At 44.4% G+C, this 24,565-nt stretch overlaps 2 protein-coding genes and 1 long non-coding RNA gene across 4 annotated transcripts in view; 2 read left to right on the top strand and 1 right to left on the bottom strand.

Annotated features, from left to right (window-relative positions):
* The window catches only part of SYN2 (synapsin II), a 202,401-nt gene that overhangs the window by 32,807 nt on the left and 145,029 nt on the right, over positions 1-24,565 (bottom strand). For both annotated transcript variants that reach the window (XR_014137280.1, XM_060631789.3), the window contains exons 2-5: positions 18,518-18,575; positions 17,125-17,216; positions 14,541-14,697; positions 10,380-10,469 (exon numbers count right to left, since the gene is read on the bottom strand). Coding sequence is in view for 1 of the 2 variants with exons in the window: in XM_060631789.3 (XP_060487772.1) it covers positions 10,380-10,469; positions 14,541-14,697; positions 17,125-17,216; positions 18,518-18,575 (397 nt within the window). In the remaining variant the exon portion in view is untranslated. The remainder of the gene's footprint in view (positions 1-10,379; positions 10,470-14,540; positions 14,698-17,124; positions 17,217-18,517; positions 18,576-24,565) is intronic.
* On the top strand, positions 1,813-9,024 carry TIMP4 (TIMP metallopeptidase inhibitor 4). Its single transcript, XM_060631790.3, has 5 exons — positions 1,813-2,527; positions 3,712-3,809; positions 4,209-4,323; positions 7,182-7,306; positions 7,946-9,024. Exons 1-5 carry the CDS (start codon positions 2,389-2,391, stop codon positions 8,141-8,143), a joined length of 675 nt encoding a protein of 224 aa, XP_060487773.3. The 5' UTR covers positions 1,813-2,388; the 3' UTR covers positions 8,144-9,024.
* Positions 10,476-12,811, top strand: LOC144615679 (uncharacterized). Its single transcript, XR_013554112.2, has 2 exons — positions 10,476-12,019; positions 12,195-12,811. It is a non-coding gene; the product is annotated as an uncharacterized LOC144615679 (long non-coding RNA).

Raw genomic sequence — 24,565 nt, 5'->3', positions numbered from 1 at the left:
TTAGTTAAGCGTCCAACTCCAGCTCAGGCCATGGTCTCATGGTTCGTGAGTTCAACCCCTCATCAGTCTCTCTGCTGTCAGGACAGAGCCCACTTCGGATCATCTGTCCCCCTCTCTCTCTGCCCCTTCCCCAATTGCTCACTCTCTCTCTCAAAACTAAAAAAGTAAACATTAAAAAAAAAAGAAAGAAATGTATCTTTGTGGTTTTTTTTTAAAATTTTTTAATGTCTATTTATTCTTGAGAGAGAGAGAGAGAGCACTAGCAGGAGAGAGGCACAAAGAAAGGGAGACACAGAATCTGAAGCAGGCTCCAGGCTCCAAGCTATCAGCACAGAGCCCAACGTGGGACTCTGACTCACTAACTGGGAGATCATGACCTGAGCTGACGGCTTAACCCTCTGAGCCACCCAGGTACCCCAAGAACAGTATCTTTGGAATCTTAATGCCCCTTTTGTCATGTACCTTTTAGTACCCTTCCCTCCCCCTTCAAACCTCCAGCTTTCCTATACTGAACCTGGCTTTTCTCCCTCTCTTTCACACTGTCTGCACTGCTCACCAACACCCCAAACTCACTACCAAACACAGCTTAGTATGCTAAGGTCTCTTTCTGCCCAGTTTGGAGTTCGGAAGAGAGCTGACATAAGAATTCAACATGTTTATCTTTTGAAAGACATCCTTAAACTCTATCTTGAAGTAGCCATATTTTAACAGAGGGACAATAGAAACTTAAAAGGAGAACTACCCTCCAAAGGCAGGATTTCAAGTGGTTACAAAGTGAGGACGGAGGAAGTACCATGTTGGAGGGCTCCCTGCATATATCAGGAGACTTGCATTCTAGTCCTCTTTGCTACTAGCTTTCTGAAAGTCACTTTACCTCACTGAGACTCTGTCTTCACATCTGCCAAATGAAGAGACTGGAGTGGATGCTTTTTGGGTCCGTCCAATAATAAATACGTCAGGCTCTATCTTGGTCTGGGTGTTATATGAAGAACCAACCTGGTCACCAGATCTCATCTTTCTCAGTCAGACTCAGCTCTCCTTCAATTTACTTCTTTTCAAACATCATTTCCACATCAAAATGAGAAGTCTTCAGAAAAAATTAAAGTTGACTCTGATGAAAAGTCAGATTCCCATGGGAATCCTAAGTGTGACCAGATACTGGGAGTACCGATTCTGAGGATTTCAGGGTTCCTGGATGAGGCCGGTTGAAGCTGGGGCAAAAGGGCCTTGGAAAGATGTAGTTCAAGCCAATTTTATGGAAAAGAAAGTGAGGCGCAGAGAGGCAAAGGCTGCAAAGCTACCTTGTGACACAATCGGAACCCAGCCTCCTACCTTCTAGTCCAGCACTGTGTGGAAACATCCTGCAATAATCTCATGTATCTCTTTCTATTTGGAGACTTGGAGCATTGTGCTCTGTCAAACATAAAGGGCATGGTTCTGGTTGAAGTGACCCCATGTACCTTGCTTCTTTGTTTTCTAAGCTGCTCCACCTTCTAGGACAAGACACAGTCTCTCCAGCGAGTAATGACAGAATATAGCAATCAGCGTGGCCTACGGTCTGGAGAGGACTTTGAGGTCCCAGGTTTGCCCTGAGTGTTGGGATACCCTGCGCTTTGAGCCCCCACCAAGAGCACTGTCCTCAGCCATCTGCAGAGTCTGAGGCTCTGGACATGGGAAAAGGTTTCTAAAAGCACTGGCTGCTTTCTCTGACATCTCGCCCCACCCCCCAGCCGACAGAGCCAAGACACACACACACACCCCAACTTTCTCTGTCCTATTCCATTACTGTTTGCTGTTGCTTTGGAGCCTCATAAATAGGGCATTGAAAACACTTCCTGCAGCTGAAAGAAGCCCTGAGTAGCTTGTCTCATTCCCAGTGTGCAGCTCAGCAAGGGGTCCGTCCTCTCTGTCACTGTCTCTTTTGCCTGTTGTAATTCCGTCTGCCTCTCTCTGACTCTGCCTGTCTCACTTTCTGTTTGTGCTCTCCTCACCCTTATTCCTTCAGCTTGAATCACAGCCCCTCTGTCTTTCTGCCCTCATGCATTTGTCTTTGTTGAGCTTTCTGTCTTTCTGCCTTGACACCATCCCCTTTCCCAGTGCCTTCCCTCTACTTCTATAAGGCTTAATTGCTTAGGCAGGGAAATAGAGGCTAAGGGCCTCTCTCCTGGCTTCCCTCTTCATCTTACTGAGCCTGCCAGTCAGGAGGGCTGCGGGTCCTGCAGCCGTGGGTGGCCTACAGCCAAAGGAGGGAGGAGCCCATCCGGGCGGGATTGGCCCTAGGTCCACCTCAAAAAGCCTGGGGCAAGGGGCGCGACGCGTTCTGGATGAACCCTGGAGGGCCTGTTTGGTCCGACAGACCCCACAGGCTCAGCAGGGATTTGCGGTGTCATGCCCCGGAGCCCCCGGACCGCGCCGAGCTGGGCGCTGTTGCTGCGGCTGCTGGCACTGCTGCGGCCGCCAGGGATGAGCGAGGCGTGCAGCTGCGCCCCTGCGCACCCCCAGCAGCACGTCTGCCACTCAGCGCTCGGTGAGTCCCCGGAGGCCTGTGAGGTCCACAGCGGGGGGTGGTTGTGTGGGGTTGGTATGGGGCCAAGCTGCAAACCTGTAGTCTGCAGGGAGAGGGAGGAGATCAAATACTGCACCAGTTGCCTCCTATTGGGGCTGATGGGTGGGGCAGGGCCGGTGCCATAGCAACCTTGCAAGTTGCAAGGAAATGAAAGACAGTCTAAGGGACCCCTATAGCGACCCCCTCACCCCTGCCTACTGAAATTATGGAGTGTCGTTGAAGAACAATGACAAGAGATATTCAGTGATTATTCTGAACTACTGGATGCGGGTAAGGGGAGCCAGGAGCCAGGGGATTGGGCTTTCATTATAAACATCCACTGTTTCCAAGCCTATAACTGATGTTGTCTCCATGCCGCCCCCCAAACCCCAAGACACACCTTTTGCCCTTTTTCTCTTTCCTCTGCCTGGAATGCCCTTCCCCCACACCCTTAAATTCCCGGCAAACTCCCATTTATCCTTCAAGTTCTTACTCAGGTATCTCTCCTCTGAAGACTTTTGGACTCCTTGGTGCTACCACAGTATCTCTTACATTTTTGTGTTCCCACCATGCTGTGCTGTTGTTCTTTGTAAGTGTTCTATACTAGACCAAGAGTCCTGCAGGATAGGTGATACTTAATCATGTTTACAGACCTAGTACCTAGCGTTGGGCCAGGCACAGAGGAAGAACTTTACAGCCAGTTTTTGATTAATGCCCACATGGCAAGAGACAAACTGTGCAGGGTCAGAACATATTTATTAATTCAATAAACATTTACCAATGTCAGCTCTGGGTGGGCTCTGTTGAGGCCTCAGGCTACATAGGTAGAAGACTGCAAACTCAAGGGGCATCTCCTCCCTCCTCTACCCTGGCGCCTACCTCCAACCCACTGCAATCTGGGCTATGGAAAACTAGACTCTCAAAACTAGCAGGTAAACTCTAAAGATTGTAGGACCCAGCAGGCCTGAGGGTTTGGAACTTTCAGTAACTGCAGAGGAATTGTTTTTGGGCCCCCACTCTTACACAAAATGGTCCCCCTCACAACCCAATGAGACCTAAACCCAGAATTCCCTTATAAAATTCTCCAGGGGCCTCAGGTCATTCAGATACCAGGTGGACTGCTCCCACAGGTTGCTGAAGGTCCCCTCTCTTCTCTTTTTATGCAGCCATACGGGCCAAAATCTCCAGTGAGAAGGTAGTTCCTGCCAGTGCAGACCCCACTGACACTCAAAAAATGATCCGGTATGAAATCAAACAGATAAAGGTACATGGGGACAGGACAGGGCATTAACCTCCTTGGGCTGCTGGGAGGAGTGGGGTCTGTCTACTGGGAGTTGGGCTGGTAGGTCAGGCGACTGGCTCATTGATCCTGGGGTATTGATGCTGGAGTGGAAGTGGTTGATGTGTTGGGAGCAGGTCCCACAGACCCTCAGTGTCCATCTAGTCCTACAGCTGTCTATCCTGGAGGTATTCTCACTGGAATAAACCAAGGTTTAGATTTTTCTTAAGAGAGAAGCTGGGCTACCAAATTCTGAACTAGACTTTTGCCTAATGTTTTTAGATTGAGAAATGAGAGGTTTTTCCTGTTAAGATATAAAGTATACTCCCTGACCCAATACTGCTTTTTTTTTTTTTTTTTTTTTTTTTGGTAATTGCCTTTCAGATGTTTAAAGGGTTTGAGAAAGTCAAGGATGTTCAGTATATCTATACACCTTTTGATTCCTCTCTCTGTGGTGTAAAACTAGAAGCTAACAGCCAGAAGCAATATCTCTTGACTGGTAAGTTAAAGACCAACAAGCAACCCTAACAGTCTCTGTCCTAAGGAAGACAGCCAAGGAAGAGTCAGGGCTGTCCTTGGGCAGCAAGCTGAGCCAGGTGGCCTTTTCTTGGGCATAAAACAGAGTTGTGTTACTAAGAGGCAGCCTCGGAGTTGGGAGGAGCCGTGTTAACCTTCCTTTCAATGCAAGAGTCTTCACTACACTGATCTTGGCTACTGCTTCACTATTTTAAGGACAGACTGCTCTCCCAGCCTAGGGCAGCTGGTTCTATTTTTAAGCAGTTTTAATTGGTATAAGGTTTTTGACACCTTGAGCCAAAAATCTGCCTCTTTGAAACTGCCCTTTGTGGGTTCAGCTATGCCCTCTGCTCTATGATGATCCTTTAGAGGCCGGAGGACCATGGATACAAATACTCTAGCTCCAGGCTTCCTGGCTGTGGTTCCAAGACCCCTTCCTATCCTGGACACCTTCTCAAATGGGATATAGCCTGTCCCTCCCCTAGCACAGGACCGTAAACTGGACACTGCACTACAGGTGATGTCTTGGTTTCACAGAGTAAACGAGGATTGTGCCTGTGCAACCTCACCCCCCAACACACATATGACAGTTATTACAGTAACTTTATATAGCCACATTGGGTCATGCTCTTGGCTCAAAATGTGCCTCTGTGGCTAACTCACATCACAGGCCATATTCTAGGGGTACAGTAAATCACAGGTCTTAACAGGAGCCTTGAATCTAACATGGTTATGAACTCTATGAACTCAGGCCCAGGCAGGTCTCCATATCCAATTGGTTGGGACATAACAGTCAAGGTACCACTCAAGAATATGACTCCATAAGTGAATGAATGCAATATTAAATTATGCTGTGAGTTCAAGGAAAATAGGTATTTGTGTGGTTGCAAACAATTAGGGAAGCTAATTGTTGGTGGGACCTAACTTTCCCCTAAAGGATGAAAAATATTTGAAAAGAAGGCAAGGAAAAGAAAAACACAGCAGTTGGGGAGAACAGGAGGACTTTACATTATCTGTCCATCCATTCAGCAATAATGACCACCTACTCGCTGCCAGGCCTTGGGCAGGAGGGTCAAGACTCAGTGATAGGTCACAGTCCCCAAAGAGTTCACAGTCCAGGCTTGGCTCTTGAGAAGTCATAGCCTCTGGAGGCCACACTGGTAGGGGCTCCCCAGATCTAAGGATGTGGAATTGTGTTAATCTGGGGGCCTCTGGATGGGAGAGACAGAGGCAAGGCATGCCACTGAGCCCTTTAGGTCCCAGGACTAGCAGATGAGGCCACCTCATTTCTTCCATGTGCCCTGCCTCTGCCAGGCACTGTGGTGCATCAAGGGGAGGAGACGTGCCCTCTTCTCTCAAAAATGTCAGGTCTAACTGAGAGTGGGGATAAAAAAACCCACAAGTCTGCTGAAGAATCATCAGTGGTACCTAAGCTCTTCAGGAGAAAGCACAAGCTCTTTTGCCTAATGTTGAAAGCCCTTATGATCAGAACACGCCCACCTCTCCAGCTTTGTCTCCTGCCGTGTGTGAGTGACAGTTCCCAGACCCTCATTTCCCCCCAGAGCTGAACTAAACTACTTGCAGTTGCAGAAGGTGTTCTTCTGGGCTGCACCCTGCCACCCTGCACAGTGTAGTCCCAATGTCCAGAAGTCCTTTCCCTTATGTGTCTTGCAAGTGAACTTCTATCCATCCCTTCAAGGCCCCACAGAAGCATCATCTCCTCTGAGACACCTTCCTTGTCCCCATCTCCTTCCACAGACAGAGATAATTATGCTTTGTTTCATTCTTGTACTGTATCTTGTATATAATCACACAGCAGTGTAATTTTTACCTACTTATCTGTCTGCCCTACTGCTTATTAAGCTCCTTGGGGGCAGAGATTCTGTCATATTTATTTCTGTATTTCTAGTACCACGTCATAGTAGTTGCTCAGTGAGTAAATGAATGACTGAAGTTCTAAGAGAGGTGTGAGCGAGCGTGGCCAGAGATGGCTGGGAGGATGAGGTGGTACTGAAAACAGTCTTTGGAAGATAGGAAAAAGTTTGATAAGTAAAGAGGGGGAATTTTCCTATGGGGAAGGAGAAAGACTCACCAAGAAAAGTTTCAACAGGGCAGGAGATTAGGTTGTGTAGTTATAGGAAGGGTTGGAAAGAGGAAGGGACCTATTATTTATGGAACCTTCTGTGGACCCAAGCTGTGCTGGGAACTTTACAGATATTCTCTCATTTAATCTTGACAACAAATTATTACTTTCATGTTCCAGCTGAGAAGTTATATGACTTTCTTAAGGTCATAGCTCTAAATGAGAGAAAAGAAGGGGGTTACATCAAGAGTCTGACCTTAAAGCCCATGTTTTTCTCTCTGTACCATGCTAAGGAAAAAGTCTTCATCCCACAACTCTCTCTCATACAAACATAGTCTGCTAATATCTTCGATGTAAAAATTATAGAGTTTTTTTTGGTTCTTTCATTGAGTCCCAAGTCAACACTGCCATCAAAAAGCCATTGAAGGGGCGCCTGGGTGGCTCAGTTGGTTAAGCGGCCGACTTCGGCTCAGGTCATGATCTTGTAGTCCGTGAGTTCGAGCCCCGCGTCGGGCCCTGTGCTGACAGCTCAGAGCCTGGAGCCTGTTTCAGATTCTGTGTCTCCCTATCTCTGAACCTCCCCCGTTCATGCTCTGTCTCTCTCTGTCTCAAAAATAAATAAACGTTTAAAAAAAAAAAATTAAAAAAAAAAAAAAAAGCCATTGAAGAGTCTGCAATGACAGTATCTTTGAGGACCTGGGCTCCTGGTCTCCATGAATAGATTCCTCATGCTAGGTTTTCCTCCATTCCCCTTGAAGGTCAGATCCTCAGTGATGGAAAAGTCTTCATCCATCTGTGTAACTACATCGAACCTTGGGAGAACCTGTCCTTTTTGCAGAGAGAAAGTCTGAATCACCACTACCATCTGAACTGTGGCTGCCAAGTAAGGGAATGTCCATTTCCAAGGTCTTTCGGGGACGGGGAGTGGTCTGAGCCTTGCAGTCTCACTCTTCATGTATTCCTTCCTTTGTGTATGCATTTATTCACTTACCATACTATATTTGAAATCTGCCATGGATCAGTCACTGTATGAAGTTGGGGATGGGAAAGCAAGATGGTCCATAGTCCATGATCTCAAAGTACTTACATTTTGGCTAGGAAGGTAGCCATCATATAAAGTTTGAGATAATATAGCTATCATTTAATGAAAGTCTACTTTTGCCAGGCCTTATAATAGTCTATTTATTTAAAATGTTCAATTTAGTCTTTATAACAAATTTATGAAGAATTAAGATTTCCATTTTAAGGTGAAGAAATTAATGCTTTAAGAAGTGAAGTGATTTGCTCAAGGTCAGTGGTAAAGACTGTTAGGCCTGTCTGACTCCAGAAACATCATTAGACAGGCAATGCTATATATTAGGAGCATAAGGGATGGGGAGCTCAGGAGGAAGTCTGGGGACTAGGAAAAGCTTTGTAAGTCAGGGGCATTTAAGCTGGGTTGTACAGATAATGTAGGAGTCTGAAAGGCAATAATGGAAAAAGGACGCTCTACTCACATTGATGTTATGTGGTATGACCCTAGATTACCACCTGCTATACAGTGCCCTGTACCATCTCCGCCCCCAATGAGTGCCTCTGGACAGACTGGCTGTTGGAACGGAAGCTCTATGGGTACCAGGCCCAGCATTATATCTGCATGAAGCATGTCGATGGCACCTGCAGCTGGTACCAGGGCCGCCTGCCCCTCAGGAAGGAGTTTGTTGACATCATCCAGCCCTAGTATGGGCCAATGACCACCACTTTCCTTCAAGAGTCCTGAAGCCTAAGCCAGTTCTCCTTCCCTGTGGAGCTCTGGCCGTCACCACCTGTTTCATCACTGCCAGCCAATGGGAAGTACCAAGTAGATGATCTGGCTAGTGTTAGGGCAGGGATGGGGCTTGTTACAACTTGTATCCAAATACCATCCCAGAACCTGTCAAAGGCCAGGAAAAGTCACTTGACTTTTCTAGCCTGCCTTTAGCCCATCTCCCCTGCTTCCCAAACCCTTTCAGTCTAGCTAAGCCCTGCTACTGAAGTTTTGATTCTGGCTTAGTTTATTTTCTATAGCCAGAACTATTCACTTTTCTCCCTGGGAGAATGTGTTTTCTCTTACTGTAACTGATCTGATAAGGGAGAAATGGTGATTATTATACATATGAGATGATGTGGCCTTGTGATGTACAATACCAGAAGGTGGGCTGACAGAATCAGAAACAAGCTGATTTGGAGGAGTGAAAAGAACAATACACTATGGCTGTATGTCCTCTACTCATGTCCCACTCATCCTAATCCTCTCATATACTTTCATCTGTTTGGGGGAGAGATTTGAGGGGTACAGAGTCATTCAGGGGGAGACCTGCAGTGGCCTAACCTTCCCCCACATGCTGTAATTCCCCTCTATGTCATTCCTGGCAGAGGATCTGGCCCAGTTAGCATACCTCTGTGGACAAGAATAGACTTAGGTATTACCTCTCCAGGTTAATTATCCTTAATGCCTTCAACTGATGTGCATAAAGCTTCTCCTGTTTCTTTTAGAAAGTCCTTCTCTACTCAATTACTAATGTTTTCATTCCTAATTCAGAATTTTTTTAAGCCAAAAAAAAAAAAAAAAGCCTTTCTCTTGTAGAGATGAAATTCCCCTTTAGCTCTTAACACCTCAGAGAGATCTTAGGAGGTCCTCTCTTGAGGGAAAATTTCAGGATAGAGGACAGGAGAGAAATAACACAAGGGCCCTTGGGGGAAAAAGATGGTAGATGGGGAACATACTTTGCAACTCTTACAACTGTTTTCAGTGGTCAGCCCTGCTAGGCGTTATGGCAGGAAAAAGCCAGCTTTGTTCCCTATCTGCTCCTCAGCTCAGTCCCCTCACCACTGTGTATTAGAGTCCCTGAGAACTCCAAGGCACAGACCCCTTAGGGTTCCTTAGACTGTGCAAGGCTTCCTGGCTTGCCCTGAAAGGGAAAGCCCTTATGCTCATCTCAAGAATTTATTAAGGATGAGGGCTTAAAGTTCCAGAGCCTTGCCCTGGCAAAAATGAAGGCGGTAGTTCTTTTCAAGGCTCAAGGATGCTATTCATCTTTTATGTGTGGTTTGGCCCATGCACAATATGCCAGATAATTCACAGAAATGGTTCAAACGGAGATCCCTTTTGGAGTAGGGAGTGGGAGGGGAAATAAACATGATCTCTGTCCCAGAGTACAATATGGGAATGCTATGGCAGTAAGTCTTCATTGGTAGGTTAAGCAGGATCACCAACAGACCATGCAACCCTGGGGCAGAGGATGTGGGGACAGAGAGAAAGAAGGGAGTTAAACTGGAGCTAGAAGTTGTCATGAAGGACAAACATTAGCAATAGCCTCTGTCCCAGCCAACCAAACCATCTCTCTGCTCCTTCTGATATCCTAGTATGGCCTCAGAGAAGGCATAGTGTTAATCCAGTCTGACTGTAATCTTGAGGAAGCCAAGGGAAGGGCCTGGTGAAAAATAATAGGAACAATACCTTACATCTGAGGAGTGCTTCACACTTTTCCAGAAGGCTATTACTTAAAGAATTTCATTCACATTTTGTAAGTACTATATTAGATATCCTGGTCAGGAATAATATGTGCATTTAACATTCCGAGTGGGAAACTGACATACAGGGAATCTAACTAATCCAGTGACCTGTGGCAGGGCCAGAGCTAGAACCCAAAACAGTGGGATCTTCTGATTGCTGATCCATAGGTTTGTTACTTTCTCAGCTTGATAAAATGCCCTTGTTTCTGCTCTTCACTATTCGGTCTCCAATAACCCCTTGGAGACAAGGGGTTATCAGCTAAAATTCAGCTGCTCTAGCCCCACAAAGCAGGTCCACAGTTCAACCCCAACAGAGTGTCTTTCGAAAATGCCGAGGCCCTTTTTTGAGCCCCATAATCACCATGAGGCTAAGCTCAGAATGTAAACAGCAGAGGGACTAGAGTCCCCACTCAATCACCTACCATCTCTTTATGGTTGGGGTAGTATGTCTGCTCAATGAGTGGGAACTTTTCTCCTCCCAATGTCTTGTAGATGGCGACCAGCTGGGCAAACTGCAAAAGAGAAGCAAATGTTTCAGATTATCTAGACAACTGGAATAGACAAACATCAATCTATATAACAAACATTTATTGAGTATTTGCTCTGTTGGGGGCTTTGTGCAAAACACTCTGAGGATATAAAAGAGGTGCACAATTCTTATTTTTAGGGAACATATGCATTAGTTGGGGAAGGGAGAGAGAATGAAGTAACATTCATTACTGAATGAATTTTATAATTATACAATTTTAATAATATTCAGTCCTCATACCAAATTGATGAACTAGGTATTTTATCCTCTTCATTTTACGTGAGGCTCAGAGAAAGTAGAAAAGTTGCCTAAAGTCACAGAGCTGCAAAGAGATGAAGCTGGGATTGAAATTTGGGTCTCTAACTCTAAACACTCCAGAGATGGCAAGTGATAAAGCTGGATAGGTAACATGGGGCCAAGTCTTGAAAGTTCAAATGCTAGGAAAGGAATGGTAGCTTTTTTCTGCAGGCAGTATGGAGTCATAAGAATTTAAGCAGCAGGTTATGAATAAAGCTGCTCTTTAGGAAGATTTTGATGCTCATGGTATGCAGGATAGACAGACCCAGTCTCTCCAGGACTTCCTATTCATCTAAGAACTCAACTCACTGGACCCTTTACCTATGAAAAACCAGAATAACTCTATGAAGAAGAGGTGAGATACACATACTTACAATGTGAGGGTTGAAAAGCCTTTGGCAAACATCTAGCACCTCCTGGAACACCTTGCTCCCACAGTTTATAAGGAAGAAACTGAAGCCCAGTGAGGTCACTTGCCCAAAGTCACATAATACTTAAGCTGGATTCATAACCAAGGCTCCTTTATTCCTAATATATAACTCTTCCTACTCTTTCACGTAGCTACCTTTTAGACTCTGCAAAGACCATGCTCTTCCCACAGGAAACACACAGGACTTTTCTGCTCCATCCATTCATACACCCTACCCACACACCTATCCCCAGTGCACTGGCAGTAGGGGTAATGAGGGAATGAGGGGAGGAGTAAAAGCTCAGAACAGGGTTTTTAGAAAACTGGAGTCTTCTGGTTCTTGTTCTGCCTTGAACTTGCTGGGTGCCCTTGAACAAATAATTTCTCCTTTCCAGGCCTCATTTTCTTCATATATAAAATGAAAGGAATGAATTTGATCAGTTCTTCAAACTTTTTACCATAAAGGAATATCATTTTATTATATTTCCTCCCAAACTCCATCATCAAACTGCAGTTTAAGTGATCATATGTTGTGGTCCTTTTGTTGGCAAAGACAGAATTTTCCTATTATTTTTGAAATGCTGGAAAATGTTGGAATTTCTGGGTCATTCCCCTTTGTGACACGGCTAGTGACTCTGGATCTTGAAGTCCTCCAGGACTGAAACTATGAGTCAGGGACTCTCAGGCCCCCAAGATTTTATTATTGAAAGACACTTTACAGAGTCTCTGGACCAGACATCTCATTTTACACATGAAGAGACTGAGGCTAGAGAAGCAAAGGAAAGCATAGGCCCCCAGATGATACCTGGAGTTGGGACAGCACCCAGGTAGGTCTCTTCCTGCCCACTGCATACTCCACTGTATACCCTGCTGTCCTTGCCATTCTTTGGTTTGTCGACTTGCTTTGACTGTCAAGACCAACCCCTCAGACTTTTCCTGCCTTCTCTGATTCTCTCCATCACCCCATCTGACCTTTAAGTCCTGTCTACCCACCTTGGCCAGGCTGGACTCCTGTTCTGCCTCTGGATACCTTCCTGAGCTCCCAACGCTCTCCAGCATCGCCAGCAAACTGATGCCAGCTCTGCCTAACAACCTCTGTCCTGCTGCAGCCCACGCATTGGCATGGCACCAAGGCATGTGGGGTTTTATCTTTCCAGCATGTGGGAGAGTTACACAGACACCACAGCGATGCCAGGAAGGCCCACGGCGGAATCCCAGAGTCCTGGAACAGCAAGACTAAAATGGCAGCCAGTTCCCAGGCACTAGTTAGATCCCTGGGAGCTCACCCCACCCTCCTCCACTTTATCTCTGGCAGCCCCTGTCTGCTCAAGGTACTGGGTTTGGCATCTAACCCCTGCCTCCTTGGAAACTTAGATGAAGTCACAAGCACACAGTTACGAATTAAACAAATGTAATATCTGATAAGGGTTATTTCCTCTATGCATAGACAATGGATTTAGGTGCTGGGGGTGATGTTGGCAATGAATAGGAAGATAATGTTCATTTTACCACTTCTTCAGAGAATTGGGAAAGATTTTTTGGAAGAAATGAGATTTCAAGATAAGTCTGAATTTAGTAAGTTATCCTTAGCACTTCTGGAAATAAATGCTTTAATTCAACTCTCGTGCTTCTGTCTCTAAAAAACTTAGAGTGATAGGATTTTTAGATAAAATTGCAGCAATATGGGATGGTGGCATTCTGGCTTCTTCTGGAATGCTACCTTCATTGATAGGGCTACTTCTGTTTCCAAAATCCCAGTGTGCCTGCCTTGACCAAGCAGGTCTCTTGACCATAGCAGATATGGTCAGAGACATGGTGATGCAAGGTAGAGCCTTGACAATCCAACTGAAGCCTCACACTGAAAGCAGCCTGAGTTCCCAACGCAATAAAGAAATACAGAAAATATGAACCAAAGTCATCATTTCAGAGGGACCTTCCCTTCACAGTCACCAAATTTGTTCACTCCCATTAACAGGCAGAGAACAATATATAAAATGCCATTAGTGTGGCAGCTGCCTAATGAAAATGAAGGGAGAACTTGGTGTCTGGCCAGGGAGCCTTGCAGTTCTCATGTGATGCCAAAGGCAATGTGCTGGGATTATGAATGGGTGAGAATGTGAACCCTCACCAGATCCCAGATCCCAGGAGGGGCAAAGCCCTAGGCACAGGCTCCCTGATCCTCCCACCCTGCCCTCTGGCATAGTTTTGGAACATAAAGCAGAGGACTAGTTTCTTAAAGGGATCCCAAATACTAGGGGACAGTAACAACCAGGCTGACAAACTGGTGACAGTCACTGCTATTATTCCTACTTTACAGACAAAGAAACCAGGCACAGAGAGGTTTAGTTAGAAGAAAAAAACTAATAATAGCAAAATCACCCTGTGTGGCCAGGAGGGAGCCAAATTCTAACAGGTATTGGAAAGGTAGGGAAGGAAAGGATTAGGGCTTATTTGCAGTAGGGAAGGTTGTGTGACTGAGGAGAAAAGGGAGGTCCCCAGAGAAGAAACTTGAAGGCCTCAAATATGATCTTCTGTGATTAGCAACATATTCAAATCATATAATTCTTTTAGCCTGCTTCTGCAAAACTCTGGGATTCTTAGGTATCTCAGTCCAAAGAGAAAGGCTGAATGACTGGTGACCAGGAACCCAACCTGCCCTCCTCAACCACAGCAACTCCCGGATCTTCTGACTCCTCATTCATTGGTCTTTCTCTTACATTGTCAGGTCTCCTGGGTTTGTAAGAGAACAGGAAATATTGTGAATTCAGGTGTGAGGAAGAGATCAAGAGCAGAGGTGATGGCTCCACCTGGTTAAAAAACACCCCCTCCAGCTCCCTGGGTGGTGGAGAGGCTTGGGGTCGGAGAACTTCACAGTGTGTGCAGCTTGCACCCTTGGAAAGTCAGTGTGTGATAGCTGAAATGATTTTTGAAAAACAAGAGGAAGAGGATGTGATTAGGGGCAGGTGTTTCCTTCTAAGAGGGCAGGCTGGAGCAGCAGTTATAGGAGCTGGGTCCCCACAGCCTCAGGCCTTTCTAATAGCCCTTCAGAGCCAAGAAACAGGTATTTTTATTGTTGCATCTTATGGCTGAGGGCACAGCCTACCGACTCGTAAAGATTTCTTTATAGAAGCTTTGTGTGGCTTTGTTGTGAGACCAAAGGTCCACTCTGCAGCAAAGGCAGCCCAGCCCATGATGATAATGTTTTATTGTGAGAGCCTACCCTACCCCTTGTCCCATTTGAAGCTCCTCCCATATCCTCACAGCTTTGCCTAATGCTCCTTGATTATCAGTGGTCCCCCCTGGGGGACTGGGAGCTACAGGATCTGGGGAGAAGGGGATCTCACTCACCACCCATGGCTTGTCACAGAAGTTGTAAATGGATTCCAGTGAGTTGATGCTGGGGAGGCCTGCATACTGCATGCCAATAATCAGGTGGCGGAAGTCCTCATTCTCTGCCATGCCAAATGCATGCTGCCGGATAAGCACAAAGTCTGGCCGGAAGGACCTGGTAAAAATGTAGAGGCAAGTTTCCCATCAACCAGCATCTCAGGTCACACATCATCTCGTCTCCTATTTCCAAAGCCCTAGATAGAAAAGGGATATTCAGGGCCACCTGCTGTAAGCCCCTCATTTTATTATTATTATTCTTTCATGGACTAGGAAGTGAGGTATTATGGTACTTCTCAGAGGAAATTTAAGGAACAGATGTATGAAGTTCCCTTATTCCTCTGGATTAAGCATTGTCTTTTTCTAAGGTACAAATTCCTCAGGAGGGAAGAAGTACTTTCAGACCCATACACCTTAAATGAACAAGAATATGGGGAAATGTGAGAGCAGAAGTTCCTTGTGGCTTCAGAGTTCGTGCTCCAAGAGGATCCCAGAAGCCTCTAAGGACAACATATGTGGCTGACTTCACAACCCTGCCACGGAGATCCCTGATCTCAGTGCCCTCTTCCAACTGCTTAAAGCTGATCAGGCCCCCAGGAGAGTAAGGGTTCAGGCTGACTGAGAACAGATGCCAAGCTTCCCGATGTTATCCTTCCAAAGCGTATGCTAGAGAGGGGTGCAAACATTTCTCGAAGAACTGAGGTTGAGCAATGGCTACAGGAAGCACTGGGAGTACAGAATGTTCCCATGCATGGGAAGGCTTCCTGTGTTTCCCCTCTAGCCAGCAAAGCTCCTTGCCTCAGCTGCTCCATCTTCATGCCCTGACTCCAGAGGAACCCCATCTTTCCAGAGAGTCAGTTCTGTGGCAGCATCCACCCTCAAGGCTCTAGAGCTTGCCAGTTTCATACCGTATGCAGTGACCTACCTGGTTCTCTGCCCAGGCCACCCATCCAACCCCGATCTGCAGCTCCAGTACCACCTGGCCTCAAAGACCAGTCTTTTTAATGTGGGGTTGGAAGAAGCCCTCCTCAGTCACGCAAGGGACTTAGCATCAAGTCAGTATGGCATGTGCTAGAGCTGTTCTGACTTCCTTGTGCCCAAGTTCTGGGAAACTGGCTCCAGTCTATACGCCTGAGATCAAAACTTACATATCAGTTATAGGAACTGAGCTGCAGACTTCCTACACAGGCCAGCTCTCAAGTTCCTACACTCGTACCTGGAAGGGCCTGCCTTATTCTTGCCAGATTCCTCCTGACACCCACTATGGACTTTTCTGTCACCACCTGCTTCTGTGCATGCATCCCTATGACTCATTCTACCTGCAGCTGGAGGAGCCCATCGTTTTCTTGAGCTCACTCCCTACCTGAACGGACATCTCTTTTACTGTCCTCCTCAGTCTCCAGGATGGAGGAGTTTACATTTCCCTGTTGTTAAGTTCCTGACACCTGAGTTTTGCCTTCCTTGTCACTGAGCCAGTTCCTGTTGGACACTGGAGACCTCAGTGTCAGGATGCTGCAGACGGAGGTAGGGAAGAGGATAAAGTGAAGATTCTTCCTGGAGCAAGATTCTGAAGTCTAAAAACCTGATGCCATGCTGGACCCCTCGGAAGAATGACACTGTGGGAACCATTTTTCCCAATCTGGAATTCTCATTACCTCCCCTAACAGAATTGTTGTAATAGATTTGATCACATCTATAAGTGATATGATCCAACACACCACCTGGCATGTGAGTGTCCTGTTAACTGCAAATTTTCTTCCATCCACAATGTCCCTTCCAACCTAGACCTTCCTATCAGACTTATGAATTCCCAGGACTAAGGAATATAGAAAGAATACAGGGATGGGGGTTGAAAGAATACAGGGCTAGGGGTTAAGAGAATAGGGGCGCCTGGGTGGGTCAGTCGGTTGAGCGTCCGACTTCGGCTCAGGTCACGATCTCGCGGTTCGTGAGTTCAAGCCCCGCGTCAGGCTCTGGGCTGATGGCTCAGAGCCTGGAGCCTGCTTCTGATTCTGTGTCTCCCTCTCTCTCTGCCCCTCCCCCATTCATGCTCTGTCTCTCTCTGTCTCAAAAATAAACATTAAAAAAAAAAATTAAAAAAAAAAAAAAGAGAATAGAGAAACACAAGGTTCTGCCAGCAACTCACCGAGTAAATTGAAGAAAATCAATGCAAAATAGAAGGCTGAACTAGATCAGAGGTTTTCAAACCTTTTTTTTAAGCGAAGGAATCCTATTTTCCAGGGAAAATATAAAAGCACAAAATCACACTGGTGGAAGGGGTGCTGGGGTCTAGAACTCCCCTAATAGGACTCTAGTTATGTCTAAATGAGTCCTGAGTCCTTTCTCTACCAATGGACTAAGAGCTCTGCCTTAGTTTTCTCCGCCTTCCTCTACTACTTGTACATAGCACACATCATTAACTTCTGCACAATATACACAGCACTGCCTTCTCAATCCAACACTTGACTTTGAAACCACCTCTGCAAACCAGAGACAATAACTCCGAAGACAGTGACAGTGACCCTGGGGACAGAAAGGAGCTTACCGGACAACCTTTGTGCCATTCCGGAGCACCTGCATATCCACAGCATACGTCCCATCTGCATGGGCCACCAGGTTGAGCTCTGAAAATTCCGCCTGGAAAATAACAGTAGGGGATTAAGAGGGTACATTACATGTTACATGTTTTGGTTTTTTTTAACTATAGTTAAAATTGTAAAAAAAAATAAAAATAAAAATAAATAAATAAATAAAAATAACGGTAGGGACATAAGATCACAATCTTTTGCCAAGTTCTCCCCAGAGCAGCAGCAGCTTTCCCCCTAAACATTTATTCAGTTTTCAAATATTTTCACAAACTGATCTCATCCAGCTCTCATAGCAACTCTGTGAGGTAAGAAGGACAGAGAGAATTCTCCCTATTTACCAAAGAAGCAGTTAAGTGACTTTTCTGGAAAATAAAACTTAGTGTTGGCAGAGACTGAAGCAAAGTTCAGGTGTTCTGACTCCCCTGTGCTGACTTTCTACAGAGCAGGAACACAAACTGAGGCAACGTGCCCTCTGTCAGTTTCAACATAAAAACACCAGGTTTTAGTTTAGACAACAGGGTTTTACTTCTGCTCTGCCCCCATTTAGCTCCATAAGACTTTAAGCAAGTCACTTCACTTCTCGGGGTGGGAGGCGGGGAGGGTTTCTTTCATCTATAAAATGGGAATAATTTTTAATCAACCCTGCCTATCTAACAAGTTGTTTTAAGAACTGAATGCAACAATGCATAGGAGAGTACTCTGTAAATCACAGCACTCTGTGTAAGGAATGACAAGTAACTTCTATTATTACATAGAAAATACATGCATTGTTTCAACTGGACACTGCTTCTCCACCCAAATGGACTTAATTATCTCTATCTATTACAATGCAAAGGGTAGAGGAAGATTAAAAAAAAGGGGGGGGGGGTGATTTCAGGACTTTACTACATTACAAACAAGGTGTTCTTTTGAAATTCTCTCTGCAGTGTAGTCTCACACCCAGAATAGGCACCACTGGAGGCTGCACAACTGAATGCCAGATATGTGCCAACCCAGGAAAATCATGCAACCAACAATACGGAGGTATGGCCAGTGTCCCAGGAAAACATTCCCCTAAGGTTTTCCTCAGCCTGAGAACTGTGTACTGCAAGAAGTCCCTAAGAGCCACACTCCTCGCTTCTTTACAGACACCAGCACCATGAAAAAAAGTCAGGAAGTTGAAATGCAGCCTTCATAACCATATCTCATAGGCAGAAAATCCCCAGGGAGAGGGGTGAGGGAAGGAGATGGAGAGCCTAGAATCCAGTGACAGACACTGAACTCTACTCTGAAGAACTAGATGGTTCACTGTGGGATGTCAAGAAAGAATAATGATGATGCAGATGTAACTCTGGGCTTCAGGGTGATTACCTGTTCCACTTTGATATCATAATCTCCAAGGACTTTTTTGCCCCGGAAGCACTTGGCCCTGGAAAAAGGGAAAAAAAAAACCCACACAAATTAGTATCATAGAAGTGTTTGAGATCAGGAATTCACGATCATAAAGAAGAGGACCGTAGTAGAGAGAACCCCAGAATGAGAGGGTTGGACCCTATAACTCAGCTACTGGATCATCATGAGACAGCCTCAAGCAAACAAACCACTTCCTCTCCTTTATGCTCAGCTTGCCTACACATAAAATAATCCAAAGCACTTTTTCACTCCTAGATTTTGCAATTTTTATGATAACATCCTTGGTCTTTGGGCTACAAAAGAAGTCTAGAAGTAGGGATTCCCCTAATGTTATTCCTTGTAAAGAGCAGGTCAGTCTTACACATATACTTTGCTTATCTTCCTCTATCCCACAAGTCACTCTGATTTTCTACTTGGGCTCTGCCCTTGGAGTTTTTAAAGAAACTGTTATCATTTTACCCCTTCATACCCATACTTCCAAAAAGGATTTGAGGCAATTAATAATTTAAAAGGCAAATATAACCAACAAAATAAGGATTAAAGGACAATCAATGAATGACAGAGTTAATTATACCAGAAAATAAATTTTAAAAGGGAAGAGGCCGAGGAATGCTGCTATAATTGAACACAAAACCTATCTTGTATTTCTGAATTTCAGTCAAGAAAATTAGTCAGGCTGAGTTATATAGTAATTATTATCTTCCTATCTTGTCATGGATCTAGAGGAACGTCATATTAATGCATCAGTGTCTTCAGAGCCCCTCATAAGTGGACTGTGTTTATGTTTATATTTCTATCCATTCCTACCTTGCTCTTAACTCCCCATCCTCACCCCCATAAGATTTTCTTATCTGTCCATTTAGGCTACTTCTCCATATGGGAAAAGGGCCTTTCCACACTATACCTGTTAGCTGGGTTGGTCCCACTTTCCCAGTGCTTGAAATTTCAAATTAGCATATTTCACTGGTGGGTTTCTAGGAGTCCCTCTCCAAAATAAAGGGAGACATCATGTTCCAGGAATTGGACATCATGTTCCAGGAATTGTATGTATGTTGCTTTCAAGAAGATCTCTCTTAATCCTCATAACAACTTATGAGACAGAAAGGTATTCATTTCTGAGAGGAGGAAACCAAGACTCAGAGGAGGAAAATGGCATATTCAAGGTCACATGGCAAGTTAGTGACAGAGCCAGTCAGTATTCACACCCACGTGTGGGTTCAGTGCCCTTGGGACTATATAGTACTGTCTCCCTCTGCTGATTCATTCTCTCCATCTTCACTCCCACCATTACAAAAACTGACTCGTCATTTGTGCTACATTGCATGTTTTTTCCCTATTTTCCTTCTTCTGCTCAAAAGGACTTGATGTTGTGAGCACTATTTCCACTACAAATACTTCCTACCCTGGTTCCTGTGAACTACCCAGGACAAGGCCAAGATATTTCCTTTCCTCTCTGGATTCTGGAACAGTCCGTTCTAGGAAGTTATCATTTGTCTTAAGTCCCTGGCCACCCTTAAATTGCTCCCCAGAGGTACTCAGCCATCCTGGAGCTGGATCACTGAAGCCTATCCCCCCAACTTTTGTTCCAATACCTTAGTGAGCTTCATCAGCTTGCTTACAGAACCCTGTTCAACATCCATAGGTCTGTAAGCCCCTCCAGCAAGGGGCCTGTACCCTATCCTGTCTCCTTGGCTACAGTTCCATCTTATTTATGAATTTAAATGATAGTCTATAGTGGCACTATCACTGCTCTGTAGATTTTGGACTCTGGAGATCTTTTCCATGACTATAAAAAGGAGAAATGGAGTAAATGACCCTAGAGGTTCCTTTCTTGTGTTGATGAGGTATGTCTACCTTGTTATCAGCAATGCTTTTCTGATGCTTCCTTCTATCTTCCTGTCTCAAAATAGCTCTTGTTCTGTGAGGTAAGTCTCAGAGCCATTAACAATAACCTCTCATTCAGTATGATACCTTGCACTTTCAAAGCACATTCCTTGCCTTATTTGTCCCTTACAACTTGGTGAGGCAGCCAGGGCAGATAGTGCTGTCCATCTGACTGATGGGGAAATTGAAACCCAGAGCAGTTAAATAATATGCTCAAACCACAGAAAAGTTCATAGGGGTTAAGCCTAGAACTAAGAGTTTACATCTAGGTGCTTACGTGTCACCAAGTATTTTAATTCACTTGCACTTGCTTATTTTGTAAGTTTTAAACACTGATACTGAAGTATATTTATAGATTCTGGCTGGGTTTAGCTGCCACTTCCTGCACCTGCCCAGTGACCAAGTCAGCTAACGATACTGTTTTCATGCCTTCTCCCCAGCCCCACCTCTCCAATGATCTTAATGCTTTTTCCTTAAGGTAATTTGTCCTGTTGAAAATCTTGGTCTGTGTTTCCTGGCTCTGGGTCACTGACCTCTCTTGGCTGAGCCAATCTTATAAAAAAGAAGCTGAGATAGCAAGTGGATGGGGCAGAGACGTTTTCTGGAGAATGAGCACATTCTCCCAGCTCTGGCCCTTGGAAATTTTGGTTCTAGATATTTTTATGAAGAATCTTGCTTGTAACTTACAAGCAAGTGACAGAAGTGACAGAAGTACCTGCTGATATTAAGAGAGCACTGTTAGGAGGCAGTGTGTTAGAATCCAGAGAAGCTGTGAATCACAATGCTCTGAAATCCTAGCCTTAACCTTTCCTGGCTCTGTGACCTTAGGCAAGTGGCTTAAATTAAACAACAACAAAAAAGGTATGTCATGTGGTGAAATCAACCAAAATCTACCTTCAAAAGCACATAAAAGAATAAGATAAAAAATAAGTTTCTCCTTTCCCATTCCGTTTTCATCACACATAATCCTCATTACCAGTTGCAAGCATATCCTTCCAGTGTGGGGAAAATGTGTGTATGTTATCTGCATACATATATGCTTCATATATACATATAGTATCATGCTACATAAACTCTTCTTTTTTGAATCTTGATTTTTATTGCACTTGATAAAACATCTTAGTGATATGCTTTCAGCACATACTGATGGACCTCTTTCTAATAGTTGCAAGAAATTCTATTTGAAAGTCATACAGTAATTTCACCAATATATATTGGTGAGTGTTTAGATTTCCAGTTTGGGGGTTATTTTTGACATTATAAACAGTGCTATAATGGCTAACATTTAAGAATATATCCATAGAGGGGCACCTGGGTGGCTCAGCTGGTTAAGCATTTGCCTCTTGATTTTGGCTCAGGTCATGATCTCATGGGTTCCTGAGAATGAGCTCTGCCTCAGGCTCTGTGCTGACAGTGCAGAGCCTGCTTGGAATTCTTTCTCTCCCCTTCCCTTGCTCTGTCTCAAAATAAATAAATAAACATTAAAAAAAAAAAAAGAGAGAATCTATCCATAGGATAAAGAACTTATTTTTCCTAGCTGTACTGAGGTAGAATTGACAAATAAAATTGTATACATTTAGTGTATATCATGATTTAATATACCCATACTTTGTGAATTGGGATTACCACATTACATGTCTATCACCTCACACAGTTACCATTTTGTGTGTGTGGTGAGGACACTTAAGATTTAATCTCTTAGAAAACTTCAAGTACACTGTACAATTTTATTAACTATAGTCACCATGTTGTACATTAGAAGGATAAACAATTTATTGCAGAACTGCTGGTGCAAGGAACATACAGAGTTACAGTTTTTACTGACATTGTCACACTGCCCTCCCCACCCTCCCCTGATACCCCCAAGAAAAATACACCACTCTCCTCAGTGTTTGAAAGTTTGGGAAAGTTACTTCACCTCCCTTAGTTCCCTTCCTCCCTCCCTAACCCCATAGTCTCTTGCATAAACAGGGCACAGAGAAGGACTTTCTGACTGGCAATCTTGTCAAATCAACCCAAATTCACCTCCTTGTTCTCAACCCTAAACAGAACCCAAGATGTACATCCTTGAAGCACAGACTAAAAATATCTATGGTGCCTGTGTTGTCAATTTCCCCCTATTGTACATTTTCTTAACAAGCCTAGCAGCTGAGGATCTATGTGAGTTTAATGGCTTGCAGCTTCCTTGATGGGCCAGGCAATGAACCATCTTCCCTTATTGCTAAAATGAGTAGAGCCTTCTAGATTTAACTCTTCTTACTCAAGGCAATGAACACATTCACCAATCTCACCAATTCCTATTCAACTAGGGCTTATGAGGCTGTGGAACACAATTTCAAAACACTTCTCTGCTAAGGCCGCCTCAAAACTTGTTGGCCCAACCTAGGCAAGCCCAACTTAAATTCTCCCTGTTTTATGCATGGGATAATGGAGAAAGGTCTCTAAATAGAATGGAGAAAGGTCTAGAAATAGAAGCCAGTTTTGTTGGGTTCAGGCCTAGTTCTACCCCTTTTCAGGAGTCTGACTTGACAATAGTTGCCTCTCTGAGCCTTAGTTTCCTCATGTATAAAACAGGGCTGATAATAACTGTAATACTCATAGCAAGCATACACTGTGTGCTAGCCACTATTCTAAGTATTTTATTTTATATATTTTACCTCATTTATTAATACCTTACTCACAGGTCATTGTGGAGACTTAATAAAGCCAGATGAGAATAATGGACATGAAAGTGTTTTGGAAACTCTGAAATGCTATGTAAATACAAACTACTATTAGCAAAATGCAACAAATATTTATGTACCAGGTATTACTGCTGTTTTATTATTACCACAGCCAACATGGCCTCTTCCTCCTCTGAACTTTCATCCCATTTATTGTCTGCTTATGATATTTGGCTCACAGCATCATCATCTGATACCACCTTTCAAACTCAGTTGTCTAATAATCTGGAATACCCCTCTCCCACCCTGAGCCTCAGACAACTGGATTATGTAATAATGCTTGGTGCAAGGACCACCCACAAGTGAGCCCTGGATTTTCCAGAACATTTTGGATTTTTAATAATGATTATGTGCTGTTGTCTGCTTATATGCTCTGAGCTAAGGCCTGTACAAACATAATCATTGTGTCCATAAATTTCTAACTCCTTCACTGAGCTATGTACTTACCTAGGTTCATAATCAGGGCTTGCTTATTAACTGGAGTTAATGGTATGTTAATGTTAGGAGTGATGGTTTTGGCCAGACAAATGGAGAAAACCAGAAGGGGCCACCTTCAGGATTGACTGAACAGAGCCTGTCACTGCAGGCCCAAGTTCCTCCTTTCTTCCTGCATTGTGCATCTGAGGGCACGTGCGCATCTATTCTTTCTTCCCCACATGAAAATCTGTTCTAAATCTCCAACCACACTGGAACTAAAGGGCCTAAAAACAGCCTTAAGTGTAAATCTTCCCTAGGTGCCTGAGGTTTATATAGGGATCAAAACCCCAATCTAGAATATGAAAGCACTAACAAGCATTCTTAGAGCTCTGGAACCAGTCTAGCACTTAGTAAATACCTGGCACTGGTGTGGACACTTATCTTTAACAAGGTGCTTAGTTTCTGGCACTCACTGTCTCACTGGCCTTGTTCTTTCAGCCAAGCATCTCTAGGCATGAAGAAGTTAGAAAGTAAACTGGAAATATTAGAGGATTCCTATTTCCCACCCTACACTCAAAGGGTAGAATTAGGCCTGCTAGTCTTGCAGAGGGTTTATGAGGTCCTGCCGCCACCCACTGGCAAGATGTGTACTGCCACCAACCCCACTAGCCCAGGAATATCCCTCCAGGTGTTCATTTGCTGCCTTGACAAACCATGCCTGAAAATTCACTTTCTTCTGGAAAGTGTGTGTCCATATACCCCAAGCTACATATCTGGCTTTTTGCAATCTCTAGAAGGAAAGGCTACAATTTGTCAATAAATTCAACAACAATTTATTGAGTACCCAATAGTAGGTGCTGGAACTGTAAAAATGCATCAGCAGTTGCCAAGTAGAGAAAGCACAGTCTAGAAAAGGAGAATGATGTCCATTACCAATACAGGCAATTGCTAAGTTCTTTTTCAACTCTTAAGATTTATAACC

Source organism: Panthera onca, chromosome A2, assembly GCF_046562875.1.
Source record: "Panthera onca isolate mPanOnc1 chromosome A2, mPanOnc1 haplotype 2, whole genome shotgun sequence".
Taxonomy (NCBI): Eukaryota; Metazoa; Chordata; class Mammalia; order Carnivora; family Felidae; genus Panthera; species Panthera onca.
The sequence above is the reverse complement of the archived record's forward strand: the minus strand, read 5'-3'. Positions and strand labels throughout refer to the sequence as shown.

Bases quoted from the DNA above. Each gene is read 5' to 3' on its own strand.
- TIMP4 (XM_060631790.3), top strand. From the start codon at position 2,389: ATGCCCCGGAGCCCCCGGACCGCGCCGAGCTGGGCGCTGTTGCTGCGG. The intron at 2,528-3,711 runs GTGAGTCCCCGG...CTTTTTATGCAG, and splicing joins CGTCTGCCACTCAGCGCTCG to CCATACGGGCCAAAATCTCC. The intron at 3,810-4,208 runs GTACATGGGGAC...ATTGCCTTTCAG, and splicing joins ATGAAATCAAACAGATAAAG to ATGTTTAAAGGGTTTGAGAA.